We start from the raw sequence: 17,500 nt of genomic DNA, 5'->3' as shown, positions 1-17,500 counted from the left end.
CAACAGTCGAGTGTTTGAATCTGGGTATGCGTAAACTTGCGCAACCTTTGACCACAATGCCACGTACATCACAAGAAAGCGAAGCTTGAATACTGTCGTAGTCGTAGCTGTGGTGGGCTATCATAGGTCGTACTGCATTGCCCGCAGCTGTGACGGCTTGCCTGGTGGAGTGAAAAGGCATTAACAATGTTCCTGCTGGCATTTTGGGTCTGGCAGTGGAAACAGAGACAAACTTATAACTGTCACGATCGTAAAGGGTAGAGTGTGGCGGCATGCTGTGTTTTGTTTATACACTGATGACCTTCTACAGTTGAGATATAGTTTTCATCGTTCCCTTGCGGTCCGTGGTTCGTTTCTGATGACCGAGCGGGGTTTTGGGTTTCGTGTTGTGAGCATATGCAGGTGCTTGTAAACGCACGTGCGCGTATAAACAATGCATTGCGTGGATGTATTTATTATGAACCTCCACCCCCCTTTCTCTCTCTCTCCTTGTTCTCCGCTGTGTCTCCTCCCACGCACACAAACTGCAGGTCAGAATGGTTAGCACGCACGCCATTTTCCCCCCACCGCTTCCACGACCACCATCTTCAACACCTCTTCGCCCACGCCACAGTTCTGTTCATTCCTCTCTCTCTCTCTTCTTCACCAACTCTCTCTCTCTCTCTCTCTCTCTCTCCTCTCGGCACTTACATTTCTTTCTTTCTGTCCATTGCATTGGGAAGTGAATCACACACACACACACACACACACATAGAGACACAGACACAGACAAAGACACGCACACACACACACACACACACACACACACACACACACACACACACACACACACACACACACACACACACACACACACACACACACATACACACTATCCATCCCTCCTCCCTCACCCCTTTTCTTTCCTCCATCCACCCTCCCCCGCCCACACCACCGTTCCCCGCACCATCACTCACCACTCCCCACCAAACCCCACGTCCCAGTTCCCCCCCCCCCATTCTCCCAACCAAACCCCGCCGCCCCCCCCCCCTCCCCGAACCAACCCCACCACTTCCCACCAAAACACCCACGCCCCCAGCTCCCCCCCCACCACCACCCCCACCACTTCGCACCAACCCCCACCCCCCCCCTCGCCCCACCAACCCCACCACTCCCAACTAAAATCCCAGTACCCCCCCCCCCCCCTCACAACCAACCCCCACCCCACGCCCCCAGTTCCCACTGCCACACTACCACCACCACCACCAAACCCTCTTCACCCCCCCCCCCACGCCCCCAGACCCCCCGCACCCCCCACCCCCGTCCCCCCAAACCACCCCTAGCACAACTCACTTGAAGATGAGCAGCAGCCTGAGCACGAGAAAAGGAGCGTCCTGCAGCATGATGGAGATGATGATGCCGTAGACGTCCGCGGAGCAGCAGCCCACGGCCTCCTTGTCCGCCTTCTTGCGCCGCTTGCCCGGCACCAGCCCGCTCTGGTCCCGCCGTGCCCGTGTGGCCGTCAGCACCAGGGAGAACTGGATCAGGCTGAGGGACCAGATGCCCAGGATGGACATGCACAGGATGGCCTCGTACTTCACCTTGACGGGGGTGTTGTTGTTGTCGTTGTTGTTGGAGGTCAGGGACGGGGGGGAGTGGGGGTGGGGGTGGGGGTGCACAGGGAAAAAACACACAAGAAAAGCCGGGGTTTTAGTTACCTGGTTGGTGGGGATTTTGCTGATTGCGATGTTGTGTGGTGATGCAATGCACGGTACAATTTGATTCGATAATAATACGATACAGGATTAGCTATTAACTTCACAAGCACACCAGCACACTACCACCACCACCGCCACCATAGCAACAAATATCATCACCACACACAACCACTACCACCACCACTACTACTACTACTACCACCACCACCACTACTACCATAAAAATACAAGAACAAAACAACAAAAACACCACCACCCCACCCCACCACTACCACCACCAACAACAACACCATTACCACCACCACCATCACCACCAACAACAACAACACCATTACAACTACCACCACCACCTCCACCATCACCAACCACCACCACCACCATCACCATCATCATCATCATCACCACCATCACCAACCACAAAACCATCATCATCATCATCATCACCATCACCAACCACAACCACCACCACCACCAACCACAACCACCACCACCACCATCATCATCACCATCACCAACCACAATTACCACCACCACCACCACCACCATCATCATCATCATCACCACCACCAACCACCACCACCACAACAACAATCAGTATAACAACAACAAAACAACAAAAATACCACCATTACCACCACAACCACCACCACCACCACCTCCACCACCACCACCACCACAACAACAACACAACAAAAATACCACCATTACCACCAACACCACCACCATAACAATAACTAAAAACAACAACACAATAAAAATACCACCACCACCATCACCACCACAACAAAAACAACAACACAACAAAAATACCACCACCACCACCACAACAACAACAACAACACAACAAAAATACCACCATTACCACCACCACCACCACCACCACCACAACAACAACAACACAACAAAAATACCACCATTACCACCACCACCACCACCACCACCACAACAACAACAACACAACAAAAAATACCACCATTACCACCACCACCACCACCACAATAACAATAACTAAAAACAACAACAACACAATAAAAAATACCAACACCACCACCACAACAAGAACAACAAAAGAAAAAATACCACCATTACCACCACCACCACCACAATAAGAATAACTAAAAACAACAACAACACAATAAAAAATACCAACACCACCACCACAACAAGAACAACAAAACAAAAAATACCACCATTACCACCACCACCACCACCATCACAACCACCTCCACCACCGCCACCACCACCACCACCACAACAACAACAAAACAAAAAAATACCACCATTACCACCACCACCATCACAACCACCACCACCACAAACACCACCACCACCACAACAACAACAACAAAACAAAAAATACCACCATTACCACCATCACCATCACAACCACCACCACCACAAACACCACCACCACCACAACAACAACAACAAAACAAAAAATACCACCATTACCACCACCACCACCACCATCACAACCACCTCCACCACAAACACCACCCAAGCTCACCACGTCCTCCTTGAAGGCGTCAAAGAACTCAACGATGTCCGCGGCCGTTCCGATGTAGACGAGGAGAAGCTGGGAGAGCTGGTCGTGGGTCAGCTTGCCCTTGGGCAGCAGCCAGCGGCCCAGGATCAGCAGCAGGAGCAGGATCTGCTCCAGGGTCTTGATCCACTCCTCGGATCGCAGGCGGAGAGGGATCCGTATCTCCAGGTTCACCTGGAGGGGTGAAGGAAGGAGAGCTCTTATTTTACTTCATTTACCAGATGTAGTGTAGTGTATATTTTATCTCGGGGTTATTCTGAAGGCAAGAGAGGCGTTTCCAATTCTATTCTTTCTTTCTTTCTTTCTTTTCTTTTCTTTTATTAATTTGATTTAATTTAATCTAATTCATTTTTTTTTTCTCTTATTTTACTTCATTTACCAGATGTAGTGTAGTGTATATCTTTTTTTTTTTCACTTTTGAATTTTTTTTAATGTCCACACCAGAAACATTACAGGATAGTATTACATACACAAGTACATTTGGAGAAAAAAAAAAGACAACAAAATATCAACAATTGAAAAAAAACAAAAAAACATAGTGAATGAGGGGAGAGAGGGAGGGGGGGGGGATGAGAGAGAGAGAGAGACCTATCATTTAAATTCATTTTCCCTTCTTTGCCTCTTTTTTTTTCTTCTATGGAGTGAATAACAAAAAAAAAAAAAGGTGCGTCCTATGATTACATATATTCAAACATAGTAACAACACAGGAAATGTTAGAAGAACATTCTGATAGACTGCATCATTGATTATGACTTTGACATGGGTAATAAGGGATAATGTCACACTTCGAAAAACATAGAGAAAAACAGAGAAAAATGAAAAAAAAATAAAACAAATAGATATAATAAAATTATAAAAAAAAAGATAACGATAAATATCACCTACATCGTGTCTAAAAGTACACATACTCGAACTCATACAAGAGGATGTCTATATCGAACTGAACATGTGTCTGATCCAAGCCAGTGCCTATCTGTCCGTACGCTCCTACACCTCCTTGAAACTGCAACTGAAACCGACAGACGGGCACAACAGCCGAGTGGTTAAAGCGTTGGACTTTCATTCTGAGGGTCCCGGGTTCGAATCTCGGTAATGGCGCCTGGTGGGTAAAAGGGTGGAGATTTTTTCCCCGATCTCCCAGGTCAACATAATCATAATCATGTGCAGACCTGCTTAGTGCCTGAACTCCCCCCTTCGCGTGTATACCGCAAGCAGAAGATCAAATACGCACGTTAAAGATCCTGTGATCCATGTCAGCACGTACGTCGCCGAAATCGGAATAGGGCTGCCTACATGGCGGGGTAGAAACGGTCGTACACGTAAAAGCCCAGTCGTGTAAAGTATACGAGTGAACGTGGGAGTTGCAGCCCACGAACGAAGAAGAAGAAGAAAAAGAAGAAGAAGAAGAAGAAGAGGAGGAGGAGGAAGAAGAAGAAGAAGAAGTGAAACCGATAGGCGTGAATATATACTTGGAAGATTGCACGTGACAGACAGAGTGACAGAGAGAAAGTGGAGAGAGAGAAAGAGAGAGAGAGAGAGAGAGAGAGAGAGAGAGAGAGAGAGAGACAGACAGACAGACAGACAGAGAGACAGAGACAGACAGAGACAGACAGAGTGACAGAAAGGAGAGAGAGAGTGAGAGAAAGAGAGAGAGAGAGAGAGTGACAGAAAAGAGGGAGAGAGAGAGAGAGGGAGAGAGAGCTGGAGAGAGAGAGAGACAGAGAGGGAGAGCGAGAGAAAGGGAGAGAGAGAGAGAAGAAAAGGAAGAGAGAGAGGGGGAGAGTGAGAGAGAAGAAGAGAGAAGGGGAGAGAGATAGGGAGAGAGAGAGAGAGAGTGACAGAGTGACAGAGAGAAAGGAGAGAGACAGAGCTAGAGTGAGAGAGACAGCTAGAGTGAGAGAGAGAGACAGAGAGAGAGAGAGAGAGAGAGAGAGAGAGAGAGAGAGAGAATGACAATGACAATGACAATGACGACAAAAAATGACAATGACAATGACAAATGTCGGTTTCGTTGAGGGTAAAAATGGATGAGCTGAACCATGCACGCACAAACAACAACAACAAACATATAAATAAATAAATTTTAAAAAAAATAAATAAATACATTAATAAATACATGAATAAATAAGAAAGACGAAAAGACAAAGAATAAACAACGAAAAAAACAAACGAAAAAACAAACCACTACCAACAACAACAACAACAAAACCGAAACAAAATGCACATGTAAGACAATTTGAACAAATAATTATTCATGAAAATTCAACAGAAAAACATTAGAGTTACATAAAAGTTTCGCACATGCACGCCCGCCCTCCCGCCCGCCAGCACGCACGCACACACACACACACACACACACATCACACAAACACACACACACACACACCACACACACACACATCACACACACACACACACACACACACACACACACACACACACACACACACACACACACACGTCTTTAGAAGTCCCCCCTGTTACCCCTCCCGCATCACGTAATTACCCTGTAAATAGCTGTAAACAGCTGTAAACAGCTTGTAAACAGTCGCCCCAAAGAACAGAGGTTTAGCAAAGAGAGTGCGCGTGTTTAAATAAACCAATAAATAAAGCCGCGAGCAGCAGGGAAGCCAGATTTTCGCGCGCCAACAATAGCTTTTGATGCCAGTGTTTTCTCATCCGATGCCGGTGTCTCCTCTGATCTCTCAGTCTGGTTGGGTGGCAACGCTAGCCGCCTTGAAGAAACACAACAGTGTGGTAAAGAAAACCTTGTGGGCTTGCTCTGACTAAACAACGATTAGGGAACTAGGGGAGAGAGAGAGAGAGAGGGGGGGAGATAGAGAGAGTTAGAGAGAGAGAGTGGGAGAGAAAGAGAGAGAGGGAGAGAGGGAGTAAGAGAGACAGACAGACACAGAGAGTGAGAGATAGAGAGACGGAGAGACAGACAGAGATGGTTAGAGAGGGAGAAAGAAAGAGAGAGGGGGAGGAAGAGACATGGTTAGAGAGGGAGAGAGAAAGAGAGAGAGAGAGGGAGACAGACAGACAGATACAGAGAGTGAGAGACAGAGAGACGGAGAGACAGACAGAGACGGAAAGAAGGAGAGAGAGAGAGGGAGGAAGAGAGATGGTTAGAGAGATGGTGAAGAGAGACAGACAGACAGACAGACAGACAGACACACACACACACACACACACACACACACACAGATAGAGAGACGGAGAGACAGATAGAGATGGAAAGAAGAAGAAGAAGAAGAAGGAGAGAGAGAGAGAGAGAGAGAGAGAGAGAGAGAGACAGAGAGAGACAGACAGAGACAGAGAGGAAGAGAGATGGTTAGAGAGATGGTGAGAGAGAGAGAGAGAGATGGTTAGAGAGGGAGAGAGAAAGACAGAGAGAGAGAGATAGAGAGAGAGAGAGACAGACAGACAGACAGACAGACAGACAGACAGACACAGAGAGTGACAGATAGAGAGACGGAGAGACAGACAGAGATGGAAAGGAGAGGGAGAGGGAGGAAGAGAGATGGTTAGAGAGATGGTGAAGAGAGAGAGAGAGAGAGAGAGAGACAGACAGACAGACAGACAGACACAGAGATAGAGAGACGGAGAGACAGATAGAGATGGAAAGAAGAAGAGATAGAGAGAGAGGGAGGAAGAGAGATGGTTAGAGAGATGGTGAGAGAGATGGTTAGAGAGGGAGAGAGAAAGAGAGAGACAGAGAGAGGGAGAGAGACAGACAGAGAGTGAGAGATAGAGAGAGGGAGAGACAGACAAAAATGGAAAGAAGGAGAGATGGAGAGATAGGGAGGAAGAGAGATGGTTAGATAGATGGTGAGAGAGAGAGAGAGAGAGAGAGAGAGAGACAGACAGACAGACAGACAGACAGACAGACAGACAGACAGACCACCAGATTGACAAACACAGAGACAGTGAAAGACAGCATGTGAGAGAGAAAGAAAAAAAAAGAAAGAAAGAGAGAGAGGCAGACAGACAGACAGATACAGATATTGAGGGACAGACAGAGAGACAGACGGAGGTGGAAAGACGGAGGGATAGAGAGAGAGAGAGAGAGGGGGGGGGAGATATGGTGAGAGAGGGAGAGAGAGAGAGAGAGAGTGACTGACTGATTGACTGACAGGCACGTAGACAGGCATGCAGACAGACAGACAGACAGACAGACAGACAGGCAAACAGAGAAATATTTCCGTGGCTACAACATCTGCCAGCATCACTTAGACCTGAAACATACAGACAGGTTACAAGGATATCTCGAAAGACACCGTGGTGAAGTCGATGACACTACACCTTGTGGTCCACGCAGTCGAAGGGATATTTCCCGTTCCAACAGCTTGCTCGGCTAACTATGTGTAGAATTCGGCCACGGTTGAAAAGAATTCTACAAATAAAAGTTAAGTCTTTTGACTGGTGCCAACATAACATATTAGGGGAGATAGAGAGAGAGAGAGGCGTGTGGGAGGGTGAAATTGAGAGAGTGAGAGGGGTGTGGAGGGGGTCGGGGGGGGGAGGGGGGAGATTAAGAGAGAGAGAGAGGGGGGGAGAAGGGGAGAGTGACAGAGAAGGAGGAACAGAGAGAGAGTGAGAGAGTGAGGAGGAGGAGGAAGAGGAGGAGGAGGAGGAGGAGGAGGAGAGAGATGGTTAGAGAGTGAGAGAGAAAGAGAGAGAGAGACACAGAGAGAGAGACAGACAGACAGACACAGAGAGTGAGAGTCAGAGAGAAGGAGAGACAGACAAAAATGGAAAGAAGGAGAGATGGAGAGATAGGGAGGAAGAGAGATGGTTAGATAGATGGTGAGAGAGAGAGAGAGACAGAGAGAGACAGACAGACAGACAGACAGACCACCAGATTGACAAACACAGAGACAGTGAAAGACAGCATGTGAGAGAGAAAGAAAAAAAAAGAAAGAAAGAGAGAGAGGCAGACAGACAGACAGATACAGATATTGAGGGACAGACAGAGAGACAGACGGAGATGGAAAGATGGAGATGGAAAGACGGAGGGAGAGAGAGAGAGAGGGGGGGGGGGAGAGATATGGTGAGAGAGAGAGAGAGAGAGAGAGAGAGAGAGAGAGAGAGAGAGAGAGAGAGAGAGAGACTGACTGACTGACAGGCACGTGGACAGGCAGGCAGACAGACAGACAGACAGACAGGCAAACAGAGAAGTATTTCCGTGGCTATAACACCTCCCAGCATCACTTAGACCTGAAACATACAGACAGGTTACAAGGATATCTCGAAAGACACCTTGGTGAAGTCGATGACACTACACCTTGTGGTCCACGCAGTCGAAGGGATATTTCCCGTTCCAACAGCTTGCTCGGCTAGCTATGTGTAGAATTCGGCCACGGTTGAAAAGAATTCTACAAATAAAAGTTAAGTCTTCTGACTGGTGCCAACATAACATATTAGGAGAGATAGAGAGAGAGAGGCGTGTGGAAGGGTGGAATTGAGAGAGTGAGAGTGGTGGGGAGGGGGTGGGGGGAGGGGGGAGAGTGAGAGAGAGAGGGGGGAGATGGGGAGAGTGACAGAGAAGGAGGAACAGAGAGAGAGAGAGAGAGAGGAGGAGGAGGAGGAGAGAGAGAAAGAGAGGGAGAGAACAAGAGGATATAGAGTGGGGGGAGAGAGAGAAGAGAGAGGGCGATAGATATAAAGAGAGAGAGGGAGTGAGAGGGGAAAAGAGAGACAGAGTAAGAATGAGAAAGAGAGTGAGAGACAGAATGACCTTATAGAGCTAGCCAGACAGAGAGAAACAGAGACAGAGAGGCAGACTGTCACTGAGGGAGAGAGAGAGAGACAGAGAGAGAGAGAGAGGCAAACAGATTGACAGACAGACAGAAACAGAGAGAAAAAGAGACAGGGAAATAAAGATTACAGACAGAGACAGACAGAGAGATGGAAAGCTACAAGTGCTGGGGTCTCCATGGCAATGAATCATAGAAGATGTCATTGTTTGTTGTTGTTGTTGTTGTATGTTGTTTTCTCCCAGACTGTAAGATCTGATGTCGATACACAGTGATATCTTGTGCCAGAGAGTTGGGGGGTGTGGGGGTGTGGAGGGGAGTGCCTGCAATGCTCTGCCACTTCATCCATCAGCGCGGCTACAGGTGGGGCAGGTGAACGATCTGTTCTGCTTCTTGGGTTGTGTGTTTGTTTGTGTGTTTGTTTGTGTGTGTTTGTTTGTTTGTTTGTTTTTAAACGGGTGAGTCACTAAACTCACACAAATTTGATCTTTCTTCTCCAGTTGTAATTGTATTGTATTGTATTGTGTTGCGGTGTGTTGTGTTGTGTTGTGTTGTGTTGTGTTGCGGTGTGTTGTGTTGCGTTGCGTTGTGTTGTGTTGTGTTGCGTTGCGGTGTGTTGCGGTGTATTGCGGTGTGTTGTGTTGTGTTGTGTTGTGTTGCGGTATATTGCGGTGTGTTGTGTTGCGTTGTGTTGTGTTGTGTTGTTGTGTTGTTTGTTTATTTTACTTTTATGTCATCGTTCAACGTGACATTTCAATCTCACCCTTGAATATTGTTTAACTCACTCAGTACGGCCAGTCCTCTCTTCTCCTCTACACAGACCCCTCGGATGTCCAGTGGGTGTCTGAATGAGCCAACCTTTAGCTTCCGTCGTAAGAATTGTGGTATACTTTGTCAACATTCACCTCTTCAGTATAAGAGCCCTCCTCTTGCAATATTTTGATGATGGTAATTGGGGTGAAACGCTGTCAACGTCGTCTCTTTCGCCGTTCGTATGGAGAGAGTTAATGAAACGTTTTACTATGCTGTGGTGCTGCTTTCCCTGTGTGTGGGACATATATATATATATATTTGTGTTGGTATTTGTATTTATTCTTTTCGCAACAGATTTTTCTGTGTGAAATTCAGGCTGCTCTGCCCAGGGAGAGCGCGTCGCTATACTACAGCGCCACCTATTTTATTATATTTTTTTCCTGCGTGCAGTTTTATTTGTTTTTCCTATCGAAGTGGATTTTTTCTACAGAATTTTTCCAGGAACAACCCTTTTCTTGCCGTGGGTTCTTTTACGTGCGCTAAGTGCATGCTGTACACGGGACATCGGTTTATCGTCTCATTCGAATGACTAGCGTCCAGACCACCACTCAAGGTCTAGTGGAAGGGGAGAAAATATCGGCGGCTGAGCGGTGATTCGAACCAGCGCGCTCAGATTCTCTCGCTTCCTAAGCGGACGCGTTACCTCTAGGCCATCACTCCACTATATATATATATATATATATATATATATATATATATATATAGAGAGAGAGAGAGAGAGAGAGAGAATTACCTTTTACGAAAAAAAATGCCCATCCCCAAAACCCTCTATGGATTAGTCCTAAACAGAATCACACATTATCCCTCCCCTCTTGATATTTGTAAGAGTTTTGATGAATAATCCTTGTGAATCCTTGAGTTTTGATGAATAACGATCCTTGTGAGTAAATCAAACAATGGTCAAACACAGAAAACGTTGATGTACTGGACAGGTGATGACGATGACGATGATGATGATAATGACGATGACGACGACGACGACGACGATGATGATGATGCCGATGACGACGATCATGATGATGACAACGATGATGATGATGATGATGATGATACGGATGCTTGTACAGCGCCAATCTTCGGTCCGAGACCCAACTCTAAACGCTTTACAAACACGGAGTCATTCGCACAACAGGCTGCCTACCTGGGTTAGTTAGAGCCGTAAGACAGCTGCCATTGGGCGAATGATCGACAGAGAAACAAGACGACATTTAATCATGCGTCGATAAGACGGAGTCATGATTGTTGCGCTACCTGGAGTGATAGCCTTGAGTTAACGCGTCCGCCTAGGAAGCGAGAGACTTTGAGCGTGCTGGTTCGAATCACGGCTCAGCCGCCGATATTTTCTCCCCCTCCACTTGACATTGAGTGGAGACGATAAACCGAGGTCCCGTTTTGCAGCATGCACTTAGCGCACGTAAAAGAACCCACGGCAACAAAAGGGTTGTTCCTGGCAAAATTCTGTAGAAAAATCCACTTCGATAGGAAAAACAAATAAAACTGCACGCAGGAAAAAAAAAGAAAAAAAGGGGGTGGTGGGGGTGGGGCGGGGGGGGGGGGGTGGTGGTGCTGTAGTATAGCGACGCGCTCTCCCTGGGGAGAGCAGCCCGAATTTCACACAGAGAAATCTGTTGTGATAAAAAGAAATACAAATACAAATACAAAGTCCGTGCTTCTTCAAAGCATACAGTTTCAGTTTCAGTTCCACTTTCAGTTTCTCAAGGAGGCGTCACTGCGTTCGGACAAATCCATATACGCTACACCACATCTGCTAGGCTGATGCCTGACAGCAGCATAACCCAACGCGCTTGTCAGGCCTTGAGTGCATGCATATATATTCGTGTACCTATCAGAGTGGATTTCTTTTAAAATAATTTTGCCAGAGGACAACACTCTCGTTGCCATGGGTTCTGTTTCAGTGCGCCAAGTTCGTGCTGCACACGGGACCTCGGTTTATCGTTTCATCGGAAAGACTAGGCGCTCAGTTTAATCATCCAGTCAAACTTGGGAGAAAGGGCGAGAGCGGGATTCGAACCCACACCCTATCGGACTTTTTGTATTGGCAGCAGAGCGTCTTAACCATTCTGCCACCTTCCTAATTCTCAGAGGATGTGAAAGACTGGACTGTACAGCTCTAGGAATGGTGAATCTTCTTCTTCTTCTGCGTTCGTGGGCTGCAACTCCCAAGTTCACTCGTATGCACACGAGTGGGCTTTTACGTGTTTTTCACCCCGCCATGTAGGCAGCCATACTCCGTTTTCGGGGGTGTGCATGCTGGGTATGTTCTTGTTTCCATAACCCACCGAACGCTGACATGGATTACAGGATCTTTAACGTGCGTATTTGATCTTCTGCTTGCATATACACACGAAGGGGGTTCAGGCACTAGCAGGTCTGCACATTTGTTGACCTGGGAGATGGTAAAAATCTCCTACCCTTTACCCACCAGGCGCCGTCACCGTGATCCGAACCCAGGACCCTCGGATTGACAGTCCAACGCTTTAACCACTCGGCTATTGCGCCCGTCAGTGGTGAATCAGTGAGATGTCGCATACAAAATTATCATTCAGCAGGCTTCTAGACACCTCTGGTGGATATCCTTGCTCTCCTTTCATGGGAAGTTCTCCTAACATCACGCCGAGAAAATTGTTGACAAGAATTATTTTTCGTCAGTGTCGTGGAATTCGGGTTCAGTACTGTTTCAAAAGTTCAGAGGTCGGTTAGAATCATTCCGAAAATTCAGCTGACAATTGTTTGACATTTTAGCTCAATTAAGGTTAATGCCTACGCAATTTTCTGACAGACATGTTCACACAATAAATCATCGTGGTTGTCATTTTGATATGACATTGCACATAAATGTTCACACACACCATTACAGTATTCATTTCAACAGGATATAGCTGGGCATAATTTTGTTTATGTATATTTCTGGCTCACTTTTGTGTGTGTGCTGCATGTAATCTGATTGTACAATAGACAAATAATCGTTGATGAACACAAAACACACACGCACACCCACACGCACACATGTGTGCCCATGCACGTACGCACACACACACACACACACACACACACACACACACACAACACAGCACACACACACACACAACACAGCACACACATGCACACACACGAACGCATACACACACGCATACATAATATCTGCATACGTGCGCTCGCATGCACACACACACACACACACACACACACACACACACACACACACACACACACACACACATGCTCAACTTATGTGCATAATCACGTATATTCACACGCACTCGCGTGCGCGCGCGCGCACAGACACACACACACACACACATGCGCGCGCACGCGCGCGCGAGAGAGAGAGACAGACAGACAGAGACAGAGAAAGAGACAGAGACACAGGCAGACTAGGAAAGAGAGGGGAGAGAGATAGAGACAGACAGACACACAGACAGGCAGACAGAGAGACAAAGTCAGAGAGACAAAGAGAAAGACTAAGAGAGAGAGAGAGAGAGAGAAGAGAGAGAGGGAGAGAGAGAGAGACAATGAGAGACAGAATAAGAGAGAGAGAGGGAGAGAGAGGGAGAGAAGAGAGAGAGAGAGAGAGAATGAGAGACAGAGAGACTAAGAGAGAGAGGGAGGGAGAGACAGAGGATGAGAGAGAGAAGGAGAGAGACGGAGAGACAAAGAGACAATGAGACACAGAGAGACTAGGAGAGAGAGAGAGGAGAGAGAGAATGAGAGACAGAGAGACTAAGAGAGAGGAGAGAGAGAGAGAGAGAGAGAGAGAGAGAGAGAGAGAGAGGAGAGAGAGAATGAGAGACAGAGAGACTAAGAGAGAAAGGGAGGGAGAGACAGAGGATGAGAGAGAGAAGGAGAGAGACAGAGAGACAAAGAGACAATGAGACACAGAGAGACTAGGAGAGAGAGAGAGAGAGAGAGAGAGAGAGGAGAGAGAGAATGAGAGACAGAGAGACTAAGAGAGAAAGGGAGGGAAAGACAGAGGATGAGAGAGAGGCCGAGAGAGAGAGAGAGCAGAGAGAGAGAAAGAGAGAGAGAGAGAGAGAGAGAGAGAGAGAGAGAGAGAGAGAGAGAGCTCTGGCTTGCTCGCATGACTGAGATCTTAACGAGGCGGTGACAAAAACAAGACAGATACACAATCCCCCTGCCAGAGTAGAGGTTCTAAAAGGCCATGTGGACGGAAAGAACGCAAAAATAAAAAAAAACACACAAAAAAACAAGCAAACAACCAACAAACAGCATTCAGTTTTCCTGCAACGTTCCTTAACATGATCTACTTTAGAAAGCACAGGAGTTAGCTACTATCGTATACAACAACAACACCACACCCCACCTCCTACCCGCCTCTTGAAAAAACAAAACAAAAACGAGAGAAGATAAAGAAAGAAAGGGGGGAAAAAAAAGAACAGAAAAGAGTCTTACTCACACATTTAATCCAATTACTTGCAATGACGCATCCAAGACACACCTGTCGCCCCTTTCGTATTTATCTGGAGAGAGGTGATAGATGTGGAGGGGTGTGGGGAGGGGGTGTGGGGGTGGGGAAGAAAGGGGCTGGAGGAACTAGAGGGCGTGTGGGTGGGGGGAGAAGAAGAAGAAGAAGGGGCGGAGGAGGGGTCGTGATGGTGAGGGTGTGGGTGTGGGTGTGGGGGATTCAGGGGGGGGGGGGGGGTGCGGGTGTGGTGAGGGGGGCGGGGGAGGAGGGGGTGGTGGTGGTGGTGGTGGACTGGAGAGATTTATCAACAACTGAGCTCCAAGGAATGTGTCAGTTGTGTAAAAAGACGGCGAGCTTTGTAATCAGTTCTGTCTAAATGGGCGAACTGATAGCAATCCGTTTTTTTTTAACTCCCCCCCCCCCCTTTCCCCCACCCCTCCTACACACACACGCGCGCGCGGGAAGGAGAGAGAGAGACAGACAGACAGACAGACAGAGACAGACAGAGACAGAGACAGAGACAGAGAGACAGAGAAGAGAGAGACAGAGACAGAGAGGGTGGGGGGCAGACTGAGACAAAGACAAGGAGAGAGAGAGCGAGGGGAGAGAAAGAAAAAGAAAGAAACAGAGACAGAGACAGAGAGGGTGGGGGGGGGGGGGCAGACTGAGACAGAGACAAGGAGAGAGAGAGAGAGGGAGAGAAAGAGAAAGAAAGAAACAGAGACAGAGACAGAGAGGGTGGGGGGGGGGCAGACTGAGACAGAGACAAGGAGAGAGAGAGAGAGAGGGAGAGAGAGGGGGGGGGGAGATAAAAGGAATAGGGGTGGGGGGGGAGAAGGGAGATAGATGAACAGAAAGAGGGAGCGGGGAGTGATGGGGAGAAAGAAAGGAGGGAGGGAGGGAGAGAGAGAGAGAGGAGAGAGAGAGAGAGAGAGAGAGATCGTTCGTTCGTTTATTCATTTATAGTCTGAGGATATTTGACTGAAAATGAATGATATTATTATTATTATTATCATCATCATCATTATTATTATTTTGTAATATTATTTTTCTATCATAACGGTGATTATTATCATCATAAATTAGAAATAATCATTTGTGAAGAGAGAGAGAGAGACTGACAGAGAGGTGGGATATAGTAATATTTGCAATTTGCACACCAAGTACACTATTAAATTGTGTGTGTGTGTGTGTGTGTGTGTGTGTGTGTGTGTGTGTGTGTGCGTGCGTGCAAGCACGCGCGAAGCATGTGTGTGCGGGTGCGGTTGTGCGCATGTGTGTGCTCGCGCGCGCGTGCTCATGTGCACGGTTTCTTTTATCATTCTCCAATCGCTGGAAGCTATGTGCGGATGAGCATGTCCAATCTGAAGAAGTGTACACCCCCGAATATCGGGGGACAACTCCCACGTTGACAGTAATTATGTGATGGAAAACTGCTGTCATACTGGCATGAACCAAAATGATGGAATTCACTTCCACCCTAAGGCCCACGAACCCGCTTTCATCCGCGTTGCATCACAAAGGTTCCTCAGTTTAGTTGCTTGAAGCATATATGTGGTTTGCCCCCCCCCCCCCCCCCCCCCCGCACCCTCCCCTCCTCCCTCCCACGCCCCCCGCCGCCCCCCGCCCAATAAACAATTAGGCTATGAAGCCACATGCATTTCCACCGATGGTGTCCTTCGATGATGGCACAACGTATCGACTTCAGCGGTTCTCGAGGGACAACTATGAATCAATACTGGCTGTTAATCCTGAAGGCATGCCACACAGCGCTCCGTGATAGAATGTCAAGGAACAGTGAACTGGACAAAAATACCAAGAAAAAAAAAGAAGTGAGCATCAGATTGACAAATGAACAGAAGCTATATTCAGATTAATATGCATCGTTCATGTTGTGATATACGGTGTTTGTTTGTTTTTTAATATTCAGTACTGACCTACGGTCTAATAAATTCAATATGGGGGCATGCATGAAAACTCGACATTGATAGAAAATTTTAATCTTAAATAAGGATATGAAAACTTAGCTTTGATAGAAATATCAGAACTTAGACAGGGATATGAGCACCTTGCACTGAAAGAAAAAAAAAAAAAGAACTCGATTGGGGATATGAAAATTTATGGTATAATAATTATCTTAGAATTGCAGGATAATTGGGGATATGAAAACTTAGCATTGGTAGAACATTTCCGCTAAAATGGGGATACATAAACTTTGCGTTGCTGTTTAGATTTATAAGCATTTAATACGTTTTCTCTTCATATGGAAGTACTACGAACTTATCTGCGTTTGATGAAACGAAACGCAGGCTAATATGTGTGGTGTGTGTGTGTGTGTTGGAGCTCATGTACGTTTATATGTATTTAACTGTGCTTTCATATCTGTGAAACTGCATGTTCGGTGCATATCTGTTATGCATGTGTGGGTGTATATGTAAATGTGTGTCTTCATGTTTTACATCTATTTGCTTATTTATCATCATTGTTATCTTATTTATTTATTTATTTATTATTGTTATTAATTTATTATTATTATTACTACTACTACTACTACTACTACTACTACTACTACTACTACTACTACTACTACTACCTTCTATAGTTATTATTTATTTATTTATTTATTTATTTGTGTAAGCTTATCTATTATTTATTCACCTTTTTTTTCCCTCAAGGCCTGACAAAGCGCGTTGGGTTACGCTGCTGGTCAGGCATCTGCTTGGCAGATGTGGTGTAGCGTATATGGATACGTCCGAACGCAGTGACGCCTCCTTGAGCTACTGAAACTGAAACTGAAACTGATGGAACAGGGAAGTTCCCCTTGACTATACAAATTACTGTCAGTTAATCAACTCAATACAAGACACTTGTCACGTGTATCAAGTTCTGCGCTTTCTGTTTGACGTTTCCTTTATCACCTAAAAAGGGGCCAAATGGCATTGAAACGATGTTATCAGAAGCTGGTTATGAATGATTTTTTGAGAATCGCAAAGCCTTACATGTTTCACCACCGTATCTTATGATCAGTTCGAAAACCGCGTTCATTAACTCTCTCCATACGAACGGCGAAAGAGACGACGTTAACAGCGTTTCACCCCAATTACCATCATCAAAATATTGCAAGCGGAAGGCTCTTATACTGAAGACGTGAATGTTGACAAAGAATACCACAATTCTGACGACGGAAGCTAAAGGTTGGGTCATTCAGACCCCCACTGGACATCCGAGGGGTCTGTGTAGAGG

General features: G+C 46.6%; 1 protein-coding gene across 1 annotated transcript in view; it reads right to left on the bottom strand.

Moving 5' to 3' along the window:
* The window catches only part of LOC143287131 (transmembrane protein 26-like), a 75,460-nt gene that overhangs the window by 13,166 nt on the left and 44,794 nt on the right, over window positions 1–17,500 (bottom strand). The window contains exons 3-4 of the mRNA XM_076595075.1: window positions 3,205–3,414; window positions 1,333–1,580 (exon numbers count right to left, since the gene is read on the bottom strand). Coding sequence (XP_076451190.1) covers window positions 1,333–1,580; window positions 3,205–3,414 — 458 coding nt within the window. The remainder of the gene's footprint in view (window positions 1–1,332; window positions 1,581–3,204; window positions 3,415–17,500) is intronic.

Source organism: Babylonia areolata, chromosome 11 (assembly GCF_041734735.1).
Source record: "Babylonia areolata isolate BAREFJ2019XMU chromosome 11, ASM4173473v1, whole genome shotgun sequence".
Taxonomy (NCBI): Eukaryota; Metazoa; Mollusca; class Gastropoda; order Neogastropoda; family Buccinidae; genus Babylonia; species Babylonia areolata.
This window is presented reverse-complemented; position numbering and strand designations above follow the sequence as displayed.